Raw genomic sequence first — 21,800 nt, 5'->3', positions numbered from 1 at the left:
TCACAGATGGGGAGAGAGAGGTACAGAGCCATGCCCAAACTCCCCCAACAGGCCAGTGGCTATGCTGGAAAGAGAACCCAGGTCTCCTGAATGCGGTGCTGTATCCACTAGGCCACACTGCCTCCCTTATGAATGGCTCGTTGCAGTTTCACTTAATCTATTTTTTTTCTTTTTAAACCCACCAGGAGAGACAAAAGGACCCTTGGGGACTTTACAATTCACTTTAATACAATTATTCCATGGATCATAAGAATGTAGAATCCATTTTCTTTTTTAAAAAATGCATCCGTAAAACCCCATTCAAAGCTGGAGATTATTAATTGGCTCCCACCCTTTCAGGTTCATTTCTCCAGTATCCACCTCCTCCCCGTTCCCCCCTACCCCAATTACCCTTCTCCAATGCCCCATTTCTGGTTCCGGTTGCCCCCATCCCAGTCTATGTCCCTGCAAACTGCTAGAATCCTGCAGAATCAGTGTTGGGACACACAGACAGGTTGATACCTTTTCCCCCTTCTCTTGGGTTTGACATGCACAAATACACTTTGGCCTCCAGGACAAACTGGGCCGTGTGAGGCTAACCATGTGTATTTCTAAGGCTCTATATTATACCCTGTGATGCAGGGACACAGTCTGAACTGGGATCCTCTCCCCAAACACAGTAAAGGGAGGATTTTTTCTCCAGGGACAGAGGCCGGTGGGAAAGTGAAGATCGGGGCCTCGTTATCGGCATCAAAAAATGCCACCCGCCCCTCTTCGCAGTCCAGATAAATCCCGATGGTCCTGGGCCGTTCACCAAGGGAGAGGGGGATCTTGGGGGAGGTGAGAGCCAGGTACTGAGTCCCACATTGACCCACGGCCCAGATGCCCTCCTCCGGGTTAACATTGACCCGTCCCTTCCTCCTCACAGACTCTCTGGCCACCCCTACAGCCCAGGCTCCCCCATCCTCCACCTCCACCTCCCAGTAATGCCTCCCCGAGGAGAAGCCCTCCAGGCCCAGCACGCAGCGAGAAGAATCAAATCTCTTGGGATTGTCGGGCACATGCTGGCGCGTGTCTTCCCATCTCACACTTTTCCCATCCTCAGACAGGACGAGGCGGGGGTGAGCCGTGTCTGGATCCAGAGTCACATCCGCTGGGGGGAAACCAAGAGAAAATCAGAGCGTTAGGGGCAGAGCTCGGCCCTGTGGGCGGCTGGAACCATTTCTCACACACCCCCATAGCCCCGTCCTGGCTGGGACCCTCCCTGATTTCCTGCTTCTCTGTCCCAGATTGCAGTGAGCTGCCTCTGCTGGGGCTGAGCAGGGATTTCACCGCGGTTCCCTTCTCCCAGGCACTAGAGGTGCTGTTACAGCTGCAGTTTTGGCTGCAGATTCTGCCTTTCTGCTTCTCACCCTGCTGCCCCACTCCTAGCCACTCCTGAGGAGAGTGGAGGCAGGACCAGCCTTAGAGGTCGGCGGGCTGGGCCGCCACCCAAGGTGCGGTATTTAAGGGGAGGCCGTGCTGTTACCTCCTACCCACTGTCCTGACGACAGCCAGTGCTTAATTTGTGCTAGGGCTGAGCCCCGGCATCTCTTTCAATACAAATTAAGCACTGATGGAAGGCAGCAGGGCCTGGATGGGGGGGACCAGTGGGGGTCAGGGCGATAGGGTGGTGGGGCACCTGTGGGGGCCAGAGGCACCAAAATACAAGTTCGCCCAGGCATGGGCGGTGGATATCAAAGGCTAGGGAAGACTAAGCCTCCCCTAACCCAGGCTGTGGCCCCACCTATGCTCCACCCCAAGGCCCTACCCACGTTCCCCTGAAGCCGGCAGGGACTGAGCTCGGACTGGCAGCCAGGGGCTGGGCTGGCTGGGGCAGTTTGGGCCGGTGCAGCTGGGGCGCTCGGGGCTTTGTCAGCACAGGGAGGGCAGGGCCGAGGGGCTAGCCTCCCCAAAGGGGGGGTTCACCTGCCGCCCATGCGCCCAGGGCACCATTTCCCCTAAGGCCGGCCCTGAGTGGAGGGACACCAGCATCAGCAGCCTGGGTGGGTCCCTCAGCCAAGAGGGAAAAGCAAAGAGGTAGAAGTAGAGAAGAGGATAGCCCAGGGGGGTGCAGGGTGAAAGGAGGTATCAGGAATGGTGGGTGAGGGCACTGGGGAGGATAGACCTGCCCATGGGAAAAAGAAACTTAGATAATACTTATGAATTATTTGTAAAGAAACATTTTCAAAAGTAAGTGTGTGTGTGTGTGTGAGAGAGAAAACACCTCCCACTTTCCAACCAGCTCTCATCCTACGTTCTAGTCCCAAGGAATCTCCTCTGGTCCAGTATTTCCCAAACTGGGGGGTCCGACCCAAAAGGGGATCGCAAGACTATTGTAGGAGGGGTCGCGAGAGTGGCAGGTGCGGCTCCCAGCTCTGAAGGCAGCGCCACCGCCAGCAGCAGCACAGAAGTATATTAAAGCGTGGTGTGGAGGGGGTCGTCACTTTTTGAGGGGATCGTCACAGCCTGAAATATTTTCAAAGGGGGTCATAGCCAAAAAAGGTTGAGAACCTCTGCTCTAGGCCCTTACAGAGTTCAGTAATGATAACATCATTGTTTACTGTTATTGTCTGGACTTTACATGAGCAGCTAATTGGCCCATCTCCTCCCACTGTCATATGTCAAGTTCCTCTCTTCCCCAATCCCTTCTCCGTACCTTGGAATTTCCTCAGAGTCTCCTTTAGAGCAATAGTTTTATGAGAGATGCTGCTGGGGGTTTTCTCTGGCTCAGGAGAAACCTCCTCCAGTTGCGGGACCTTCCCCAGCTCACACCTGGAAAGAAACAGACTCGTCTAATTCATTATTTAGTTTATTCCTTATTCTCCATTGTTTGTTTGCTTTTTTTCTTTTTTAAATAATCTTTCCCCATGACTTTCATGCTACGGAACCCCGCTGTCCTGATAGGACTGGGGTAAAACCCTGACCCAGTGAAGTACATAGCAAAATTTCTTTTGACTTCAGCAGGGCCAGGATTCCACCCCTAGACTGCCTTTGTGTATCCCAGCCTCAGGGTATGTCTTCTCTACCAACATTAAAGCACTGCCGTGGCAGTGCTTTAACGTGGCTATGTAGTCGCGGCTCCAGCTCCAGCTGTAAAAAACCCACCCCCATGAGGGGAGTAGCTCCCAGCGCTGATGCACTATCTACACTGCCACTTTAGAGCACTGAAGCTTGCATCACTCATGGGGTGTGTTTTTTCACACCCCTGAGTGAGAAAGTTTCAGTGTTGTAAGGTGGCAGTGTAGACAAGCCCTCAGTGGAAGCTTCCCTAACAGAGTTTTATTCCTGTGCTTTATATATGGACCAGACAAATCCCATCTGAACCCACGGCCAATTCGGTCCTTGGCTTTCCTGCTGCGATTTACCAATAAGTGGGCCAAAAAAATGACGTCTGTGCCGTACATCTTTGTGATGTGGCCATTTGAGCACTTGGAAGTGGACTGAGAGAACGCCACGACTCCAGCTTGCCTCATGCATCACCCAAAAGTTATCAGGTAGCCAAGAATTTTGCTCTCAGCCAATAGAGAGATAAACATAGATAAGTGGTGATCATCAATTTTTTAAAAATGATCTTCTTGCTCTATGTTCACATAAATCTTGTTTCACTACGAGAGCCACTGTGTGTTTGGAAATTCACTCTGCCTTCCCTCTAGGAGGAGGAAAGCACCCGGGTCTCCTCATTCAGAGGGACCTCCAAGGTAAGGGTTTCTGGGGCATCGGACACCTACGCTTGTCCTAGTCAAAAGGGCAAGGAAGGAGGGATCCTTTCCCAATGAAGGGTATGGCAGGACAGGCACTGGCTTCCTCATTTCCCTGGGGGTGCTCAACCCATGCTCTGCCGCAGGCCCCGCCCCACTCCATCCCTTCCCACAAGACCCCACCTCACCCCACCCTGCCTCTTCCCACCCCGTTCCATCCCCTCTCTGGAGCATGCCCCATCCTCGCTCTGTCCCCTCCTCCCTAGTGCCTCCTGCACGTCGCTGAACAGCTGATCTGCAGCGGGCAGGAGGTGCTGGGAGGGTGGGAGAGGAGCTGATCGGCAGGGCCACCAGTGGATGCTGACTACCCACTGTTTTTTTTCGGTGGGTGCTCCAGCCACAGACCACCCACAGAATTGGCGCCTATGGCATGGAGTGTCTGTTACGTTTTTGTCCATGGAGCCCTATTAGTCTGTGGTTTGGGGCCCCTAAATACTACCACAATACAAACCGCTAATAAGAACAGCACAGAAACTTGTGAGGGGGCGTGAGAAGGAGCCACATACCTGCTCAAGGTGCTTTGGACATCCTAGAAGGGGAAGGGAAAGAAGGAACCTTAGTGAAATCAACGAGATGCAACACAAACCAATCTCGGTAGCCGTTTAGATGATTTCAGGGTATAACCTTAGGGCTATTCTTCATACCTAACTGCTTAGTCCATTGTGCCCCTTCCTTCAAGTAGGCTAGAAGAGAAGTAAATTGAAATCCACTCTTTATGCCAGTGGTTAGGGTGTGTATCTCTAAGGTGAGGAACCCCTGTCACTTCTCTTCTTCTCATCAGACAGGGATTGAACCAGAATTTCCTATCTCCCGACCGAGTACCCTAATTACTGAGCTAAAGGTTACAAGGGCGAGCCGGCTCTGCCACCAGCATGGCTTTGTTCGGCACTAGTTACCCACCTGACTTTTTCCCACAAGAACGATTTAAGCACCAGAAGACACCAGTCTCCAGGTAAGGGGTTCCCATTTGTGGATCACAAGCAAGAGCCAGGCGCCTCCCCTGCAGTTCAGATTTGGGCACCTCTCTTTGCAAGAGTGGTGGGCTTGGGACACACCCCTCTCCTTGGCATCCCCCACCAGCCGGCTTCGGCAGCTCCTGTTCTTCGGTGCCTAGCTCCACCTGTGCATCGTGTAGGGAGCCTGGGGGCCTAACGTTGTGGATCCCACTGTTGTTATAGTGATTTTCTAAGGACCTGAAAGTTAGGCCTTGCAATGACAAGTCCCTTTGGGATCCAGGCTTCTTTGCCTCAGTCCGCCCCATCTGTAAAATGCAGATAATAATCCTTCCCTGAGAAGAGGATCAATGCATTAATTTTGGGGAGGCATGCAGATCTGATGGTCATGGGGGACATTTGAGTACCGAGATAGATTATATTTGATTTAAAATACCCAGGTTCTCCGAACAATGAAACAAATAACAATACTAATGGTTAGAAACAGTAAAAAATTATATTTCAGCTGCATAACCTGTGAGTTCTACTCTAGCGTTTGACTCTTGGACTCCAAGGCTCTTGCGTATCAAGGATCCAGTATCTCACCTGCAGGAATTCACTTGCTGGCTGCTGGCACTTCCCCTCTAGCTCGCTGATCATGTCATTTACACAGGAAATCTCCTCCAAGAGTTTGGCAATGTTCTCATCCCTTCTCTTCTCAATCTCCTTGTCCAGCTCTTCCAATCGGGCCAGCAGGAGTCGCTCTTGTTCCTCCAGGAACTGCCGCAGCTGCTCAAATTCAGACAGAATCTTCAGCCTCTCTGTTTCTACCTGCTCCTGTAATGAGGAAGGGAAAGGGCAGGGCAGGGTCCACAGAGTGAGTCACCTGGGGCCAGATCTTCAGCTGGTTTAACTCCACGAACATCAAGGCAGCTCTACCAATTCATGCCAGCTCCAGATGAGAGCCTGGGTACTCAATGGGGAGGGGGAAGGGGTATTTTATTGCAACCTTAAATAGCACTTGAGAGAAACTTTCCCATAAAAACGTAAGAATGGCCAGACTGGGTCAGACCAAAGGTCCATCTAGCCCAGTGTCCTGTCTTCCGACAATGGCCAATGCCAGGTGCTTCAGAGGGAATGAACAGAACAGGTAATCATCAAGTGATCCATCCCCTGTCTCCCATTCCCAGCTTCTGGCAAACAGAGGCTAGGGACACCATTCCTGCCCATCCTGGCTAAAAGCCATTGATGGACCAGTTCTCCAGGAACTTATCTAGTTCCCAGTATTGTTAGGGGGAAGATTTTCCTACAGTTCCCTGCTGGCTGTAATCTGACTGGTGAGTCTATGTGCCTGACACGAGAGAGTCTGTGACCTTTCAGGTAGGTCCCTGAAGGAGAAGTTAAGACAGGACTCTGAGGGTATATCCACACAGCAAAGACAAACCTGCAGCTGACCTGTGCCAGCTGACTTGGGCTCGCAGAGCTCGGGCTGCAGCATAGGCGCCAAATCCATGGGTGCTCCAGCCCTGGAGCACCCACGGGGAAAAAATAGTGGGTGCTCAATACCCACCAGCGGCCTCATCGATCAGCTCCTCCTCCTCACACAGCGCCTCTCACATGCCAGTGATCAGCTGTTCAGCGGCATGCACGATGTGCTGGGGCGGGGAGGGGGAGAAGCGGGGGGCAGGAAGAGGCGGAACGAGGGTGGGGCACACTCGGGGGAGGGGGTGGAATGGGGTGGGGCCTTGGGGGAAAGGGTGCAGTGAGGGCGGACGTGGGGCAGAGCGGGGGTCGAGCACCCCCAGGGAAACCAGAAAGTCGGTGCCTCTGGGCTGCGGGGCTGTTTCATTGCTGTGTAGACTTCTGGGCTCAGGCTGGAGCCCGAGTTCTGGGACCCTTCACTTCTCAGGGTCCTAGACCCCCACAGCCTGAGCCCGGCGAACCTGAGTCAGCTGGCACGGGCCAGCCACGGGTGTCGACTGTGTAGACATGCCCTGGATGACATTGGGAGTGAGAGAGGCTGGGGGAAGCAAACAAACGAAAAAGAATGAAACAAAAGAGAACTCAACAGACAGCTTAACCCTCTAATACGTTAACTCAGGAAATCCGGATAGTCGCCTGCTCCCAGAGATGCCCAAACACGAAGACATCTAGGGGTGCAAACAGGAACACCCAGAAATTCCCAGCACATCCAAACACAGACACACAGGCCCAGACTGAGCCTGGACTCAGCAGGGATGGGGGGAGAACAGGCTCTTTCTGTATCTTCTGGGGAAGGCCACACGAGCTGCCTTGTGCCCCTGGAGCAGATGTGATGCTTCTGGCTGCTCAGGAGAGGGAAAGGAGGCGGCCAGGCCATGACCTCATGCCTGGTGCTAGCCAGCCCAGGATCATGCACTGCATCTCTCCCCCTTCACATATCAGAGTCCAGGGGCATTTTCAGCAGCCTGAGTGCAAGACACATAGTCTCTGCCACAATCCAGCCGGCAGAGACGGGACATCCCCAAAGGGGAACATAGAAACACAGGATCTCACTCAGTGACACGTAGTCACAGTATGAGACCTGACTCTCCCATCCCCCGGACCCTCACACTACCAGAGTGATACCCACCCTGGGAGGGACATGCACCTACATGTCCTTGCTGGATAATAACAACTGGTACCTACCAGATGCTCCCAGATTCTTGCCTCTTTGGTCAGTTTCAATCCCATCAGCTTTTCTCGCTCTTCCTTCAGAATCTGTAATTGGATCTGGATTTTTTCCTGAGCAAAGAAATAATGTTGAGTGTTCAACCTTTTTCCCCTTCTTTGGACAGCGGCGTAGGGAGAATCCAGTCCCTACAAACTACAACCCAGCTACACGGATATGACTGTATTTGTTTAAACTCTCTGCAGCTGATTTAACTCAAAAGGAGAAAATGATTCCACAGCCATGCATAATTGGCCACCAGGTTTGTCTCCTCCAATTCACTGGATTGTTTTACTGGTTACTGATGTTACAATCTTGGTCTGTATAATCCTTAGCCCCCTGGCCTCTGAGACATCCGCATGTTTGGGACCCAAGAAGTGAGTGATTCCTGTGTCAGGAATAAAATGAGTGACACAGACAAAGGAAAAGAATGGCCATTGTTCAGCAAAACACTGAAACACATGCTTTTGTTAGATCAGTGGTCTCCAACCTTTTTACGCACAAGATCGCTTTTTGAATTTAAGATCAACCCAGGATCTACCCCGCCCTTTCCCTGAGGCCCCGTGCTGCTCACTCCATTCCCCCTCCCTCTATTATTTGCTCTCCCCCACCCTTACTCACTTTTACCGGGCTGGGGCAGAGGGTTGGGGTGCAGGAGGGGGTGCAGGCTCTGGGCTGGGGAAGAGGGGTTTGGAGTGTGGGAGGAGGCTCTAGGTTGAGCCTGGACCAGGAGGTTGGGGTGCAGGAGGGGGCTCTGGGCTGGGGCAGAGTGTTGAGGTGTGGGAGGGGGTGAGGGGTGCAGGCTCTGGGAAGGAGTTTGGGTGCAGAAGGGGGCTCCAGGCTGGGACAGGGGGTTGGGATGCAGGAGGGGGTGAGGGGTGCAAGCTCTGGGAGGGAATTTGGGTGCGGGCTCAGGGCTGGGGCAGGGGGTTGGAAGGGAGTGCGGGGTCTGGGAGAGGAGTTTGGGTGCAGGAGGGGGCTCCGGGTTGGGGCAGCAGGATGGGGTGCAGGAAGGGGTGCAAGGTGGCTCCCAGTCGGTGGCGCAGCGGGTATAAGGGAGGCTTCCTGCCTGCCCTGGCCCCATACCACTCCAGGAAACAGCTGGCATGTCTGCGGCCCTGGGGGTGGGAGGGTAGCAGGCAACTCCTTGCGCTGCCGCTGGCCCCGCCCCCCCAGTGCGGGGGCAGTGCTTGTGGGCACGGGCAGCACACATAGACCTGATGCCCCCTCCCCCCAGGGGCTGCAGAGACATGCCAGCCACTTCTGGGAGCGGCGTGGGGCCAGGGCAGGCAGGGAGCCTGCTTAGACCCACTGCGCTGCCAGACTTTTAGCAGCCAGAGATTGCGATCGACTGGCAGAGGTTCCAGGATCGACCAGTCTATCGCGATCTACCGGTTGGTGACCACTGCGTTCTATCAAGGGAATAGTTCCACTGTCTTCAGTCGGACAACTCACGCTCTTAAAGTTAAGCTCACGTCTAAGCGTTTTGCTGAATCGGGCCCTGTATTAGCTCTGTCAGTTTTATTCAGCTCCTGAGCAATGTCATTTTGAACAGAACTATTAGGTAGCAAAAGTTCAGCATCACTTTGATCCAACTCTCAGACATTATTCGGCAAGAGGTTGAGAACAGAGATCATTCACGTAAGTGTCATTTCCTGTCTTCTTAATGGTATGTGTGTGTATATATATATACACACAGGAAATGAGGCATTCAGATTAAACTAGCGAGAAACCTAAATATGTGCAAGTCTAGAAATTCACAGTGGAAGATCCCATTGTATCTGATGCTTTACTTATTTAAACTCCTGCCTGTTACAATACACTAGGCTTCCCTACCTTGTACTCCTGGGCAGCCTCCTCTATGGGAACCACCGTGTGAGATCTGTGAGCCTGGGACTCTCGGCAGATCACACAGATGGGGGCTTGATCCTCCTCGCAGAACAGTTTCAGGGTCTCCTGGTGTTTCTCACACACTCGCTCGCCTCCTGAGCCTTTGGCTGCCTGTAAACTCAGCCGCTTGGCTATTTCGATAATTTTTGCCAGCTCCCTGTTGGGTCTGAAGTTTCTCTGCTGGGCGGTTTCTCTGCACTGAGGGCAGGAGAAGTTGATATCTGACTCTTCCCAGTAGTCAGTGATGCAGGCCCGGCAGAAGTTGTGCCCGCAGTGGATAGACACCGGGTCTTTGAAATACTCCAGACAGATGGAACAAGAAGCTTCATCCTGGAGACTCTGTACAGGGCTCTCTGCAGCCATGGCTCCCAGCGGGGGAAAGTGACAGGTTTCATTTCACTTTCCTGCCTTTAGACTGCAGCCGCAATTGGGTGTTTGTTCACTTAGGGTCTTTCTCATTGGCTGAGCTGGGGGGGAAGCCTGTTTGATTTTCAGCCCCTGGAGACTGTGCAGAGAAATGCAAAGCTCTCTGTGAAGGGACCCGATATTATATTCCCCCAGGCAAAGAGCAGTGCTGAACTGGGGGGAAGGTGATAAATCTTTCTGTGTTTCTTTAGGAGGAAAAACCCTGAGAGAACACTGTAGCTTTTTCAAAATTAAATACATAAAATAGCCATTTAAAGCTAATGACATATAGGCCTATTGAAGGTTACTGTTTATGGTTTAATATAAGAAACTGACAAACATAAGTTAGGCCCTGATCCTGTTTATATACCAAGGCAAACTCCTTCCAAAACATGGCAAAGATGAAATGCACAGTTAAGGCCATGCAAATAACCTAAGCTCTGCCCCTTCTCCTACCACCTTCCACCTCCTCTCCCACCATCCTTTCTGTGTCAGGTGAGGAAGGGCCCCTAATGAAGGAAGTTTTGAGTGGGACTTCAAAGCAAAATCTTAAACCTGCTCAGTCAATCCGCTGCATTTGCGAAGTTTGCCTTGGGCGTTAAGGCTCGGAGTCAGTGTGATCTGTGCCCACAGAGGCACACAAAGTGGTAGTGAAACATTCAGTGATAATTAAGGCTATGATTTTTTCAGAGGTTGTGGGCAGCGGGGGCCCCCACAGCTCCTGGGGGACTGGGCGGCAAGGGCCCCCTTGGTGCTTCAAGCTGCTACAGGCAGTGGGACCCCTGCCACAGCTCCTGGCCAACACAGGGGGCAGGGGACCCAGGAGCTCTGAGCCACCATGGGCACCAGGGGTCCTTCAAAACTCCCGACCGCTGCAGGTGGCGGGGGTACCCCTGAGCTCTGAGTGGGGGGACCTTGGAGCTCCAAGCCCCCACAGGCGGTGGGGACCCCCAGAGCTTGGAGCGGCCCCTGCAGCTGCCTAACCTCTTCAGGCAGTGTGGGGACCCGCAGCTGGGCTCCCCATCGTGTCAGGGATATTTTTAGTAAAAGTCACAGACAGGTCACAGCCTTCATTTTTTTTTATTGCCCGTGACCCGTTCATGACTTTTACTAAAAATATCCATGACAAAATCTTAGCCTTAGTGATAATATATCAGACGTTTGGGGAAAGCCAATGATCCCCAGCCAGATCCCCCCCACCCCCCACATCTCCTGCCCTGAAGAATTATGGCAGAGGCCAGACAGCAGGAGCTGTGGGACTCACCGCAAACTGCATGGATGCTAGGGGATACCCAGGAAAGCAGGGCTATCCATGTAATGTCCTGGGGCCCCTGCACTGGATCAGACCCCCCCAGGCTGGAACCAATAGGGATCTCCTTTGGCTACGGCTGCCCGCAGACACCCAGATGGCGCACTCAGTGGGAAGAGTACCGTGCATTCTCCATCAGGTACGTTCTAAAGGACATAGTGGAGCTGATATGAATTCCACCCAGCTGGCCACAGCTCCACCTTGACTGCCTTGTGGCTTCAGTACTATGCGGAAAGGCCTCAACAGGACTGGGGAGAGCTGATGCCACACAGGGTATGTCTACACTGCACACTAAGCCTGGGCTGTGACTCAGGTTTGAGCCCAAGTCCCCTTTCCGTCCACACACAAATCAGTGTGACTCAGGTCAGTGACTGTCTAGGGCCCCATTGGGGAATGGCTCAGAGCCCAAGTCCTGCTGTGGCTCTGGTCCAAGCCCGGCCCTGGTGCTGTGTGGACACAGCTCAAGCTGCAGACCTGAGTCACAGGAGACCTGGCTTTACAAGGCAGTGTAGACAGACCGTCAGTGGCCCCTGGACTTTTCCAATTTAAACAAGCTTCTCCTCTACTGGTGGGGAATGTTCTTTACCCAGCAGGGAATGTAAATCCTTCTCCAAACCCAGCACCCGACCCCGAGCTCCTCTGCTGCTGCCGGCTCAAACTGGAGGCTTTTTATTTATTTACTGTAGCATGTGAACTTGAATATTCTTGCTTGGCCCTGGCTCCTAATGGAGAGAACACAGTCCTTTCCACTGAGTGACAGGGAGCTTCTGGGGTAACTGCCATGGGCGGCGGGTATTAAAGACCAGAGCAGTCTAGCTGACCCAGTCTCTAGCCTTGCCCATGTTCCCCTGGGAGCCACGCCCTCCCTCTCCCTCTACCCAGAAGCCGGCAGGGGCTCAGCTTCAGCCAGCAGCCTCGAGCTCAGTTCCCACCGGCGGACGGGGCAGCACTCAGGCCGGCCCAGGAAGGGAGTCAGTCTAGCAGCCCAGCCCAGTGCTCGAGTGGGGCCAGCGGCTCAGCCGGGTGCTGTGGCCGGCCTGGTGCTTGGAGGGGTGACAGCTTAGCTGGGGGCTGAGGCGGGTGAGTCGGGGCTCCTCCGGTCGCAGGAGGGGCATCTCGGGGCTCTGGCTGGTGTGGGGGTGGGGCCTCGGGCTCAGGGGGTGGGGCCGGTGGACTAGCCTCCCCAAAGGGGGGTTCACTCAACACCCCTGGTAATTGCTTTGGCTTCTTTCGTATAGATAAAATCATGACACAGAACCCAGCCCCACCCCAGAGCCTGCGCCCCCAGCCAGAATCCTTACCCCACACCCCAACCCCCTGCCCCAGCCTGGAGCCCCATCCTGCACCCCAAACCCCTCATCTCCAGTCCCACCCCAGAGCCCACATCCCCAGCCGGACCCCTCACCCCCCCACACACACCTCAACCCCCTGTCCCAGTCCGGATCCCCATCCTGCACCCCAAAACCGTCATTTATGGCCCCACCCAAAGCCTGCACCTCCAGCCCAGAGCCCATACCCCCCACCCCGCACTCCAACCCTCTGCCCCAGCCCAGAGCCCTCACCCTCACCCAACCCCTCATCCCTGGCCCCACCCCAGAGCCCACACCACCAGTTGGAAGCCCTCACCCCCCTCCCACACCCTAACCCCCTGCCCCAGCCCAGTGAAAGTGAGTGAGGGTGGGCGAGAGCAAGCAATGGAGGGGGGGGGGGGGATTGAGCAAGCGGGGGCGGGGCCTTGGAGAAGGGGCAGGGCAAGGGTGTTCAGTTTTGTGCAATTAGAAAGTTGGTAACCCTAGTTACACATAACAAGCCCCACACTCTTCCAAGGTAGTTAGGGGCCTTCCTTCCACTGATTTCAATGGGAGTTAGGGGCCTGAATATCTTTAAAAATCTGAGTCAGCTCTGCCCTAAAGAGCTTCCAGGCTAATTCAGAGCCGGGATAAGAACGGCCAGACTGGGCCAGACCAAAGGTCCATCCAGCCCAGTATCCTGTCTTCAGACAATGGCCAGTGCCAGGTGCCCCAGAGGGAATGAACAGAACAGGTAATCATCAAGTGATCCATCTCCTGATGCTTTCCTAAAGTGTGGGAAAACGGCTCCATGGAACTCTGAAGACCCGTCACAACCCAAATTGTATGTTAACCACATTTATCTCCCCAGAAATGTAAAATTGAGAAGAGAAACCTGCAGGGTCAGCCTTACGGGTGGGCGACCACCCAGGGCGCCGTGTTCAAGAGGCAAGGAGCAGGGCAGACCTGGAGTGCGAGGCTGTGGAAGGGAGCTTGGGGCAATGGGGGGTGGGGAGGCAGTGAGGCCTAGGGGCAATAAGGGGAGGAAGCCAGGGAGGCAGTGGGGGGTGGGGCAATGGGGAGTGGGTGGGGAGGCAGCGGGGACTAGGGATGATAGGGGATGGGTGGGGAGCCTGGGGAGGCAGCGGGGGCCAGGGGAGATGGGTGGGGAGCCTGAGGAGGCAGCGGGGACATGGGGGGGATGGGTGGGGAGGCAGCAGGGCCTGAGGCCCCACCCACCCACCACTCCTCTCCGCCTCCTCCCGCAAGGCCCCACCCACATGCTGCTCATTCCTCTGAAGGAGCAAGTGGCAGGCAGGGGAGGCCCTGGGAGAAGAGGTGGAGCGAAGGTGGGGCGGCCTTGAGGGAAGAGGCAGAGCGAGGACAGGATCTCAGGGGCAGAGTGCGGGCCAGGCCACAGTCCAGGCACTGGAGGCCCCCCCACTTCTAGGGAGCTTCATTTCTGGCGCTCGAAAGGCAGCGGGCTGGTGCGCCCCTGAAGGGAGGTGGCCCACGCCACATCTGCGGCATTTGCCCTCCTGCATGGCCAGCCTTTTTTGGGGAGGCACAGCTGGTAACTGCCTGGTCACTGCCTCTCTGCTACTGCTGCCGAGCAGAGCTGTGACCATGGGCAAGGCAGTCACTGGCTGGTGAGGTGGGCCAATAGCCGATTGCTGCCCCTGGGAACAGGGAGGGATCCCTGGGGAGGTGGGAGAGCTGGTGCTGGAAGGGAGCGCTGCTAGGGTTAAGCTCACATCCTCCCTGCCTGCCCAGCTTCGGGGTCGCTTAGCTTCCTGCCCCAGAGCTCAGGGATGGTGTGGGGATGCTGCTCCCCCATTAGGTGATGGGGAGGCCCTGCCGCTGGCTCCTGGCACTGGGTGAATTTTACAGCTGATGGGGGGAGTCCCCACCCTGATCCCAGGCTGTTGCGTGAATTGCCCCAGCAGGGAGCAGCCCTGGGAGGGCTGTTATTGGGGGATGCATTTTGCACACACCCCGCTGGGGTGGAAACTGCTGCAGTCCTTCAATGGATCTGTGCACCGCCCCCCACCTGCCACGGCCAGCTGGATAATACCACATTGCAGCCATTTTGCCCCACTAGGGCTAGATTCGCTGGGCTCCGAACTGGCCGCTTTGTTCCAAAATTACTTCCCTCCACTCAGAGCCTCCGCCCACCAGTTTGCCTCTTCTGCTGCCCAGGCAGATATGTAGGACTTTGCCTGGCATCCGCTCATGGCGTCCTGGAGTCCACTTCCCATCTCTGCAGCCCGTCACCAGCTTGCCTCTCCTCAGGGCATCGCTGCTGACTCACTGTAGAGCTTCAGGTCTGTGCTCTGTTCCTCAGTGCTTCTTGGTGCTTTCTGCACTCCAGCGTGGAGGCGGATTCTTGTGTCAGCTGATGGGCTGGTGAGAGTGTTCCTGTGAAACCCCTGCATGAAACAAGCCAGATGGGCAGAGCTTTATGTGCACTAAGGCCTCTTTTCAACTTCACCCCTCTGGCAGTGTGAAGGGGCCTTAAAGTGAGCAGTCACTGACCCAGGGGCTGGTCACCATATGGGCCAACAGGGAGCCCATGAGGCTAGCCCAGGGAGCCCAGAGCCACCCAGCCCTGCTCTGCCCCCAGTTCCGCTCCGGCCCGGTCCCCCCAGTCCCAGCCGCCCAGACACTAAAAGTCCGGTTACTAACCGGCCTCCGCCACCAGGGGGTGGGAAGACCAACAGCTTCTGCTGAAGCCTGGAGGAGCACGCAGAGATGGCTGAAGGCTCCCTCATCCTGCCCCGAGCATGGCTCCCCCTCCCTGTCCCAGTCATCCCCCTACCCCTGGAATGGAGCTCCCCCTCCCCCGTCCTGCCCCATCACCCTCCCCCCCAGCTCCCATGGGGGGGCACGGATCAGATAAGGGGGGCACAAGTGAAAAAGTTTGTGGACCACTGCTTTAGGAGGATGGATCACAGGGCCCCAACCCCAGGATTTTGTGCCACCGAGGTCAATGAGGGTGTGAACTATGCCTCTGCCCCAGGCAGTTTGCTGATGCCCGGGCCCCTTCCCAGCACGGTGCCGGGGGTGGGGAAGGAGTCGGAAGGAGCCACGTGCCTGCTGAAGGCGCTTCCAATGTCCTAAGAGGGAGAAAGAGAAAAGGAAGCTCATTCCCAAGCTGATAATAATCATAAAAGTGAACAAACCGTGACCATTTACACGTGGCACCATGCAACCGCCGGGACGTTCACTGAGCTGCAGCCAGCTCGTCCCTTTGAAGCACAACTCGGTGGCTATACAGTAACACCACCTCTGTTTTGCAGAGGTGCATGTCCACAAGAGGTGAGCGATTGGCCTGTACTACAATGACAGTGTAGGTAGGCTGGTGGCGTCAGGGTTAGCACATCTGCCTTCAAGCAATGCCCTGACTCACAGGCGCCGACTTTCTCATTTCCCCAGGGATGCTCGACCCCCAATCTGCCCCAGACCCCATCCCCACCCCACCCCTTCACCCACGGCTCTGCCCCGCCTCTTCCCACCCCGCCTCTTCCCACTCTGTTTTGCCCCCTCCCCCAAACACACCCTGCCCTCACTCTGCCACTTCCTGCCCCACCTCTTCCCATCCTGTTCCGCCCCCTCCCCCCTGAACGCACCCCGAACGTACCTCGCCTTTTCCTGCCACTGCTTCTCCCCCTCCCCACCCAGCGCCTCCTGCACACTGTGGAACAGCTAATCAATGGCGGCCGGGAGGCACTGGGGGGGGAGGGGGCGAAGCTAATTGGTGGGGCCAACCAGTGGGTGCTGACCACCCACAATTTTTTCCCATGGGTGCTCCACCCCCAGAGCACCCATGGAGTCGGCGCCCATGCCCTGAGTTCTTTTTGTGTCCAACACGGAGCAGGAAAGGAAGGCTTCAATGCAAAGAATTTAAAATATCTGTAATCATACCCCTCTCCTAGAACCTCACCACCCTGACAAATCACAGCTGGAAAATGAATTAAAATAATGATCATATAAAGCCATGGAAAACAAGGGAGAGTTTATACTTAACCACCTATAGAGAAATCTATGAAGTTTCAGTCCTGAGTGGCTTCTGGCTCTAACCTTCTACCCCTTCTCTATATTTCCCTGCAAAGATCTGAGGTCTCACCTGAAGGAACTCACTTGCTGGCTGCCAGCACTTCCCCTCCATCTCAGGATCAACTCGCGGGAAATCTCCGCGGAGAGTGTGGTGATATTTTCCTCCTGTATCTTCATAATTTCCTCCTTCAGCTCCGCCATCTGGCCCAGCAGGGGTCGCTCTTGTTCCTCCAGAAAGTGGTGCAGGTGCTGAAACAGAGCCAAAATCAGCTGTCTCTCGGCCTCAGTCTGTTCCTGCCAAGAGGAGCAAAAACAGGCAAACGGGTAGTTCAGAAAGACAGGGTGGATGAAAATCATCATTAAAAAATAGATTTCATGTGATTTTTTATTTTGCAGTTGTTGGTTCTTTCCTTTCTTCCCATTTAAACCCGTTAAATTGCTAACAATGATGTTTTGTGCCTGTTTGTTTAGCTTCCAAATTGTTCCTAGAGTTTCAGATTTTATAGAGAGGTTTTTCCTAGAAGGACATTTCACAGTTAACACAGCACAGAGCCTCCTTAACATCCTTACTGGGAGAGCAACAAACTCAAACACAAAGTGGATAAGCAAGTTTACAACCAGCAAACACCACCTTCCAAGGGATTTAAATGCCTACAGTCAACAAAGCTGAAGCCAGCAGGCCATGCTACGCTTCTCCATTAGGACAGGTTCAGAGTAGCAGCCCTGTTAGTCTGTATCCACAAAAAGAACGGGAGTACTTGTGGCACTTTAGAGACTAACAAATTTATTTGAGCATAAACTGTAGCCCACGAAAGCTTATGCTCAAATAAATTTGTTAGTCTCTAAGGTGCCACAAGTACTCCTGTTCTTTCTTCATTAGGGTTTGTAGTGAGAACTCAATGGAATTTGTGATTGTAAATAACTGAAGGTTCCCTTAATTCCTTCCTAATATCCTGCTTTTTTAAGCCTCCTCCCAGGTGAGGGAGAGAGGGAGGGAGAGAGGCACCAGCTGTCTCTCTCCCTCCCTTCCCATGCAGGGGGAGGGGAAGAAAAGTACTTTGGGGCAGAGAATGGAGAGAGCACATGGTGGAGAGAATGGAGACCCTGGTGTGTGGGGAGGGGTGCAGCCAGAACCCCTGGTGGAGGGGGGAGGTTAGGGGACCCTGCCATTGGGGGAAGGGTGAATGGGGGTGCACCCAGAGCTGCTGGCATAGGGGAGATTGGGGGAGTTGCAGGGAATCCCTCTAATAGAGGGGGACAGGAGAGTGGCCCTCAGGAATGGGGGGCTGGAGAGATGCAAGGAACCTCTGCTGTGTACCATGAGCTTCAGACAGAAGCCACAAAATTTTATTATACATTTAATCTTAAATTCCAATATCCCTTGTTTGCAGATTAGGTTTGCCAAGCCACAGACTGACTACTGTAAAATAAAATAATAATTGCCTGGTAGAATCTGTCAACCTTAAGCAATGCTGTTTTGTTGGGGGTGCTGTATCTGGGGAACCCCCGGCAGACGTGACCTCACATTTTGTCCTGCAGCCCCATGAGACCAGAATGGATAAAAGTCAATGATAAAGAGGAATTTTTTAATAAAGAGGAAAAATTGATTTTGATTTAAACTGGATTTTTTTATTATTTTAATAATAAAAATTTTTAAATAAACCTGTTTAAAATGAAATATTTATTTAATACAAAATATATTAAGGCCTAAACTGATTATAATTTAGTTGTAAATGTTTATGTAAGGTGGTTTTGTTTTAATAGAAATAAATTGTATATGCTGTTATGTGTGTTTAACTAAATTCCAGTTAGCTTCCTAATGCAGCTTGACAAACGTGAACAAAAAGTTAATTAGTTAGTAAATAAGCAATATATCAGTCCCCATTTTCTAACACACTAAAAATATACAATTCGTAAGAATCTGAAAATATTTTGCTATGCAATTGCATAAATGAATGTTCAGAGAGTGCATCCTCTTAGGTAGCAAAATGAGGTACCAAATCTAGTGTAAAGGCTCTATTGAGTTGGAAATCTGCATGTTTTAGTGGTGATCTCAACCAGTGAGAATGCCCCTTTCTTCAGAAAATAACTGAAGTACAAAAGAAAAAGTTGATTCAAACAGATGGTTTAAAGCCAGGCTTTCCACTTGGTGATTTGAATCAATCCACCCTGAATGAGACACCAAATTTCAGCACAGTCTGAGGAAGCAGGCAGGTTTCAGGGCCCTTAGAAAAGAGCATTAGCTTCTCCAGACTCCAGGTTGCCTATAGTACAGCTGACTGATTGCTTATTATCCTGGGACTGGTCAAGACATACAAGAATGACTCCAGACCGATGGTTCTCTGTCAGGGGTACATGTACCCCTGAGGAGTGCGCAGAGGTCTTCCAGGGAGTATGTCAACTCAACTAGATATTTGCCTTAGTTTTACAACAGGCTACATAAAAAGCACTAGTGAAATCAGTACAAATTAAAAGTTCATACCGACAATGACTGGTTTATACTGCTCTATATATTACACCAGTGTTCCTCAACCAAGGGTCACCATTTATTTCATAATTATATAGTAAACATGAGAAAGGAAGCAGTTTTCCAGTAAGAGCGCACTGTGACACTTTTGTATTTTTATGTCTGATTTTGTAAGCTAGTCGTTTTTCAGGGAGGTGAAACTTGGGGGTAGGCATGACAAATCAGACTCCTGAGAAGGGTACGGTAGTCTGGAAAGGTTGAGAACCACTGGTCCAGACTAATACTCGTAAAACAAAGGCCCTACACCCTGCACTGCCCAGAGGGGAGTTCACAACTTGGTGACTGTAGCTAGCTGCCCATGGCTGCTGGAGATCGGACCTAGTCCCAGTGCAGGGGCAGCCCTACAGAGGGCCATACTCCCGAATGCACGTGCTCTCAGAGATCCCCTGACACTCACCCAGGGAGAGAGCCCCCAGCACCCATGTCCCTGTTGGGTCATAACAATGGGCAACTACCAGGTATTCCTCGCTTCTACCCTCTTCCATATCTTTACATTCCTCCAGCTCGTCCCTCTCTTCCTTCAGAGCCTCCAAATGGGCCTGGATTTGGTCATGAGCAAAGAGAAAGCGATGGGGGGGGGGGTGTTCAGTTGATGGGTGTGCGACATGCACACAAGTTTAGTTTGGAGATTTTTTCCTGGGGCGGAGGAAGTTGGTCTCTTTCTCTTGTGAGACCTGTGCATCAGGGATGACTCCTGCCCTCTGAAATGCTAGAGAAAGCAATAGTGATCAACCTAAACTGGCAGTGGTACAAGTTCTGTAGCTGTAGAAAAGGGTCTTACCTTTTTTGGGTAAAGGAATGGGCAACAGGGGATGGATCACGTGAAGATTACCTGTTCTGTTCATTCACTCTGGGGCAACTGGCGTTGGCTACTGTCGGAAGACAGGATATTGGGCTAGATCAGTGATTCCCAAACTTTAACAACCTGTGAACCCCTTTCACTAAAATGTCAAGTCTCGTGAACCCCCTCCTAAAAATGAATATTTTCAGGGATTTTCTCCTTTACCTGAGTATAAATTATAAAAGCAGTGATCTTGGAAATATAAAATTTGTTTTTGTGACATGCTTATTCACACTATTTATTATTAATTATTATTTATCGTTACAGTATTTTTATAACATTATGAAAACGGCAACACTCTTCCAAGATCTCACTTTCGTAGCTTGTATCACTTTGAATAAGCCTGTTATAAGACAAGGCTCCTATGTTTCATCAAAGAGTATCAGATGTGAAACAGCATGAAGGTATTTAAGAAGCCAACTCAAAGAGTTCCTCCTACACAAGCATTCAGGTCTTGAGCCGTACAGACAAACAAGCACGTTACAACAAAGCTTAAACTTGTTCTTCAAAACAATACTAGCTGCCTATTTAATATTAAAAACAGCAAAAAGATACCCACCTCCCTTTCTTATAAGGAGTCTTGACGTTTGAATCTCCTCGGTGTGATAGATATGTTTGCTTTGATCTGCTTAGCTCTTGGAAGTCTAGGGGCTCCACCCCATGCTGCCCGGGGTCTCTAGGGACAATTCTGTCTGCCATTAGGGAATTTTTCTCCTGAGAACCCCCTGTAACATTTCACGAACCCCAGTTTGGGAACCAGTGGGCTAGATGGACCTTTGGTCTGACCCAGTGTGGCCATTCTTAAGTTCTTACCTTATAACCCTGGGCAGCCTCCTCTATGGGAGTCAATGCATGAGCTCAGGGAGCCTTGGACTCTCTGCAGACCAGACTGATGGGGGTTTGATCCTCCTCGCAGAAAAGTTTTAGGGCCTCCTGGCATTGCTCATATCCTCCCTCCCGTCCTGAGCTTCTGGCTGCCTGGAATTTCAGGCTTTTGGTTATTTCGATACCATTCCCCAGCTCCCCGGTGGGCCTGAAGTTTCTTCTCTGGGCTGTTTTTCTGCACAGCAGGCAGGAGAAGTTTCTACCCGATCCCTCACAGCACTGGCTGATGCAGGGTCAGCAGAAATTGTGCCCGCAGTATATGGACACCAGCTCTTTGAAATAATCCAGACAGATGGAACCAGTCAGCTCTCTTTGGAGATTCTCTACAGTGGACATGGCTGAGGGCTCCTCCAGGCACCAGCAAATCTAGCTAGCAGGGGGAATTGTTTGTGAAATTTTTACATGTTCTGCCTGTTGCAGGAAACGGGTGTTTCCATGCCTGGGCCAGCCCTGGTTGGCTGTGCTGCAATGAGTCCTGAATAGCAGTTCCAGCCCCTGGGGCAGTGGAGAGACATGTGACCCCTCTCTATGCAGGGAACCTTAACACCTTAAATCCCTGGGGGGTGACACTGTGGGAGGAAGAGAATAAATCTGTTTGGTGTTTAGTCCTGGGGGTGGGAGAGTGGGGTTACCACTTGGCCTGTATTTGACCGGCCTGCAGTGGCACTGTTTAATAGTGGGGGAGCTGAAAGCCAGCCCCCTTACCCCTGCCTGTGACCGCTGCCCCCCCCCACCCCCCCGCGAGCTGGGGCCAAGAGCAGGGCAATGTCTCCAGGAGGCAGGCACCCAGACAGGGGTAAGGGGGCTAAGGCCGGCAGCTGGGACCCCTAGCACAGGGCCGGCAAGGCAGCCAGGACCCTTGGGCGCGGGGTCGGCAGCAGAGCCCCAGGAGCAGGGCCAGGAGCCGGAACCCCACATGGGCGGCCAGAAGCGGAGCCTCGGGTGCGGGGCCAGAAGCGGAGCCTCGGGTGCAGGGCCACGGCCTCACTTGCGGGGCCGGGAGCAGAGCCCGGGTGCAGGGTTGGCAGCTGGGACCCCACATGCAGGGCCGGGAGCAGAGCCCCATGTAAAACCTTGGGGTGCTGCAGCACCCCCCGCACCCCTAGTTCCCATGCCTATGCCAGCCTGGGCATTTTTTTTTTATGCGTGTGCCTGTTGCCAGAAAAAATAATCTAATCTGCCGGGTTTGTTTTATGTG

At 53.0% G+C, this 21,800-nt stretch overlaps 1 protein-coding gene across 1 annotated transcript; it reads right to left on the bottom strand.

Moving 5' to 3' along the window:
• Window positions 1-450: 450 nt before the first annotated feature.
• On the bottom strand, window positions 451-9,653 carry LOC112120687 (E3 ubiquitin-protein ligase TRIM39-like). The gene is made up of 6 exons (XM_024219820.1): window positions 9,237-9,653; window positions 7,379-7,474; window positions 5,318-5,548; window positions 4,286-4,308; window positions 2,678-2,793; window positions 451-1,132 (listed from the first exon to the last, which is right to left on the bottom strand). The coding sequence occupies exons 1-6, from the start codon at window positions 9,651-9,653 to the stop codon at window positions 591-593; spliced, it is 1,425 nt and encodes a 474-aa protein (XP_024075588.1). The 3' UTR covers window positions 451-590.
• Between the last annotated feature and the right edge of the window lie 12,147 nt (window positions 9,654-21,800).

Source organism: Terrapene carolina, unplaced genomic scaffold (assembly GCF_002925995.2).
Source record: "Terrapene carolina triunguis isolate 2854851 unplaced genomic scaffold, T_m_triunguis-2.0 Scaffold1016, whole genome shotgun sequence".
Classification (NCBI taxonomy): domain Eukaryota; kingdom Metazoa; phylum Chordata; order Testudines; family Emydidae; genus Terrapene; species Terrapene triunguis.
Note: the sequence above shows the minus strand (reverse complement) of the source record. Positions and strands in the feature narration are given on the sequence as shown.

Coding starts and splice junctions, on each gene's coding strand:
- LOC112120687 (XM_024219820.1), bottom strand. CDS start 9,653: ATGGCTGCAGAGAGCCCTGTACAGAGTCTCCAGGATGAAGCTTCTTGT. Junction 4,309..5,317: donor CAGCAAGTGAATTCCTGCAG/GTGAGATACTGG, acceptor TTCCCCTTCTAG/GATGTCCAAAGCACCTTGAG. Junction 2,794..4,285: donor GTCCAAAGCACCTTGAGCAG/GTATGTGGCTCC, acceptor GTTTCTTTCCAG/GTGTGAGCTGGGGAAGGTCC.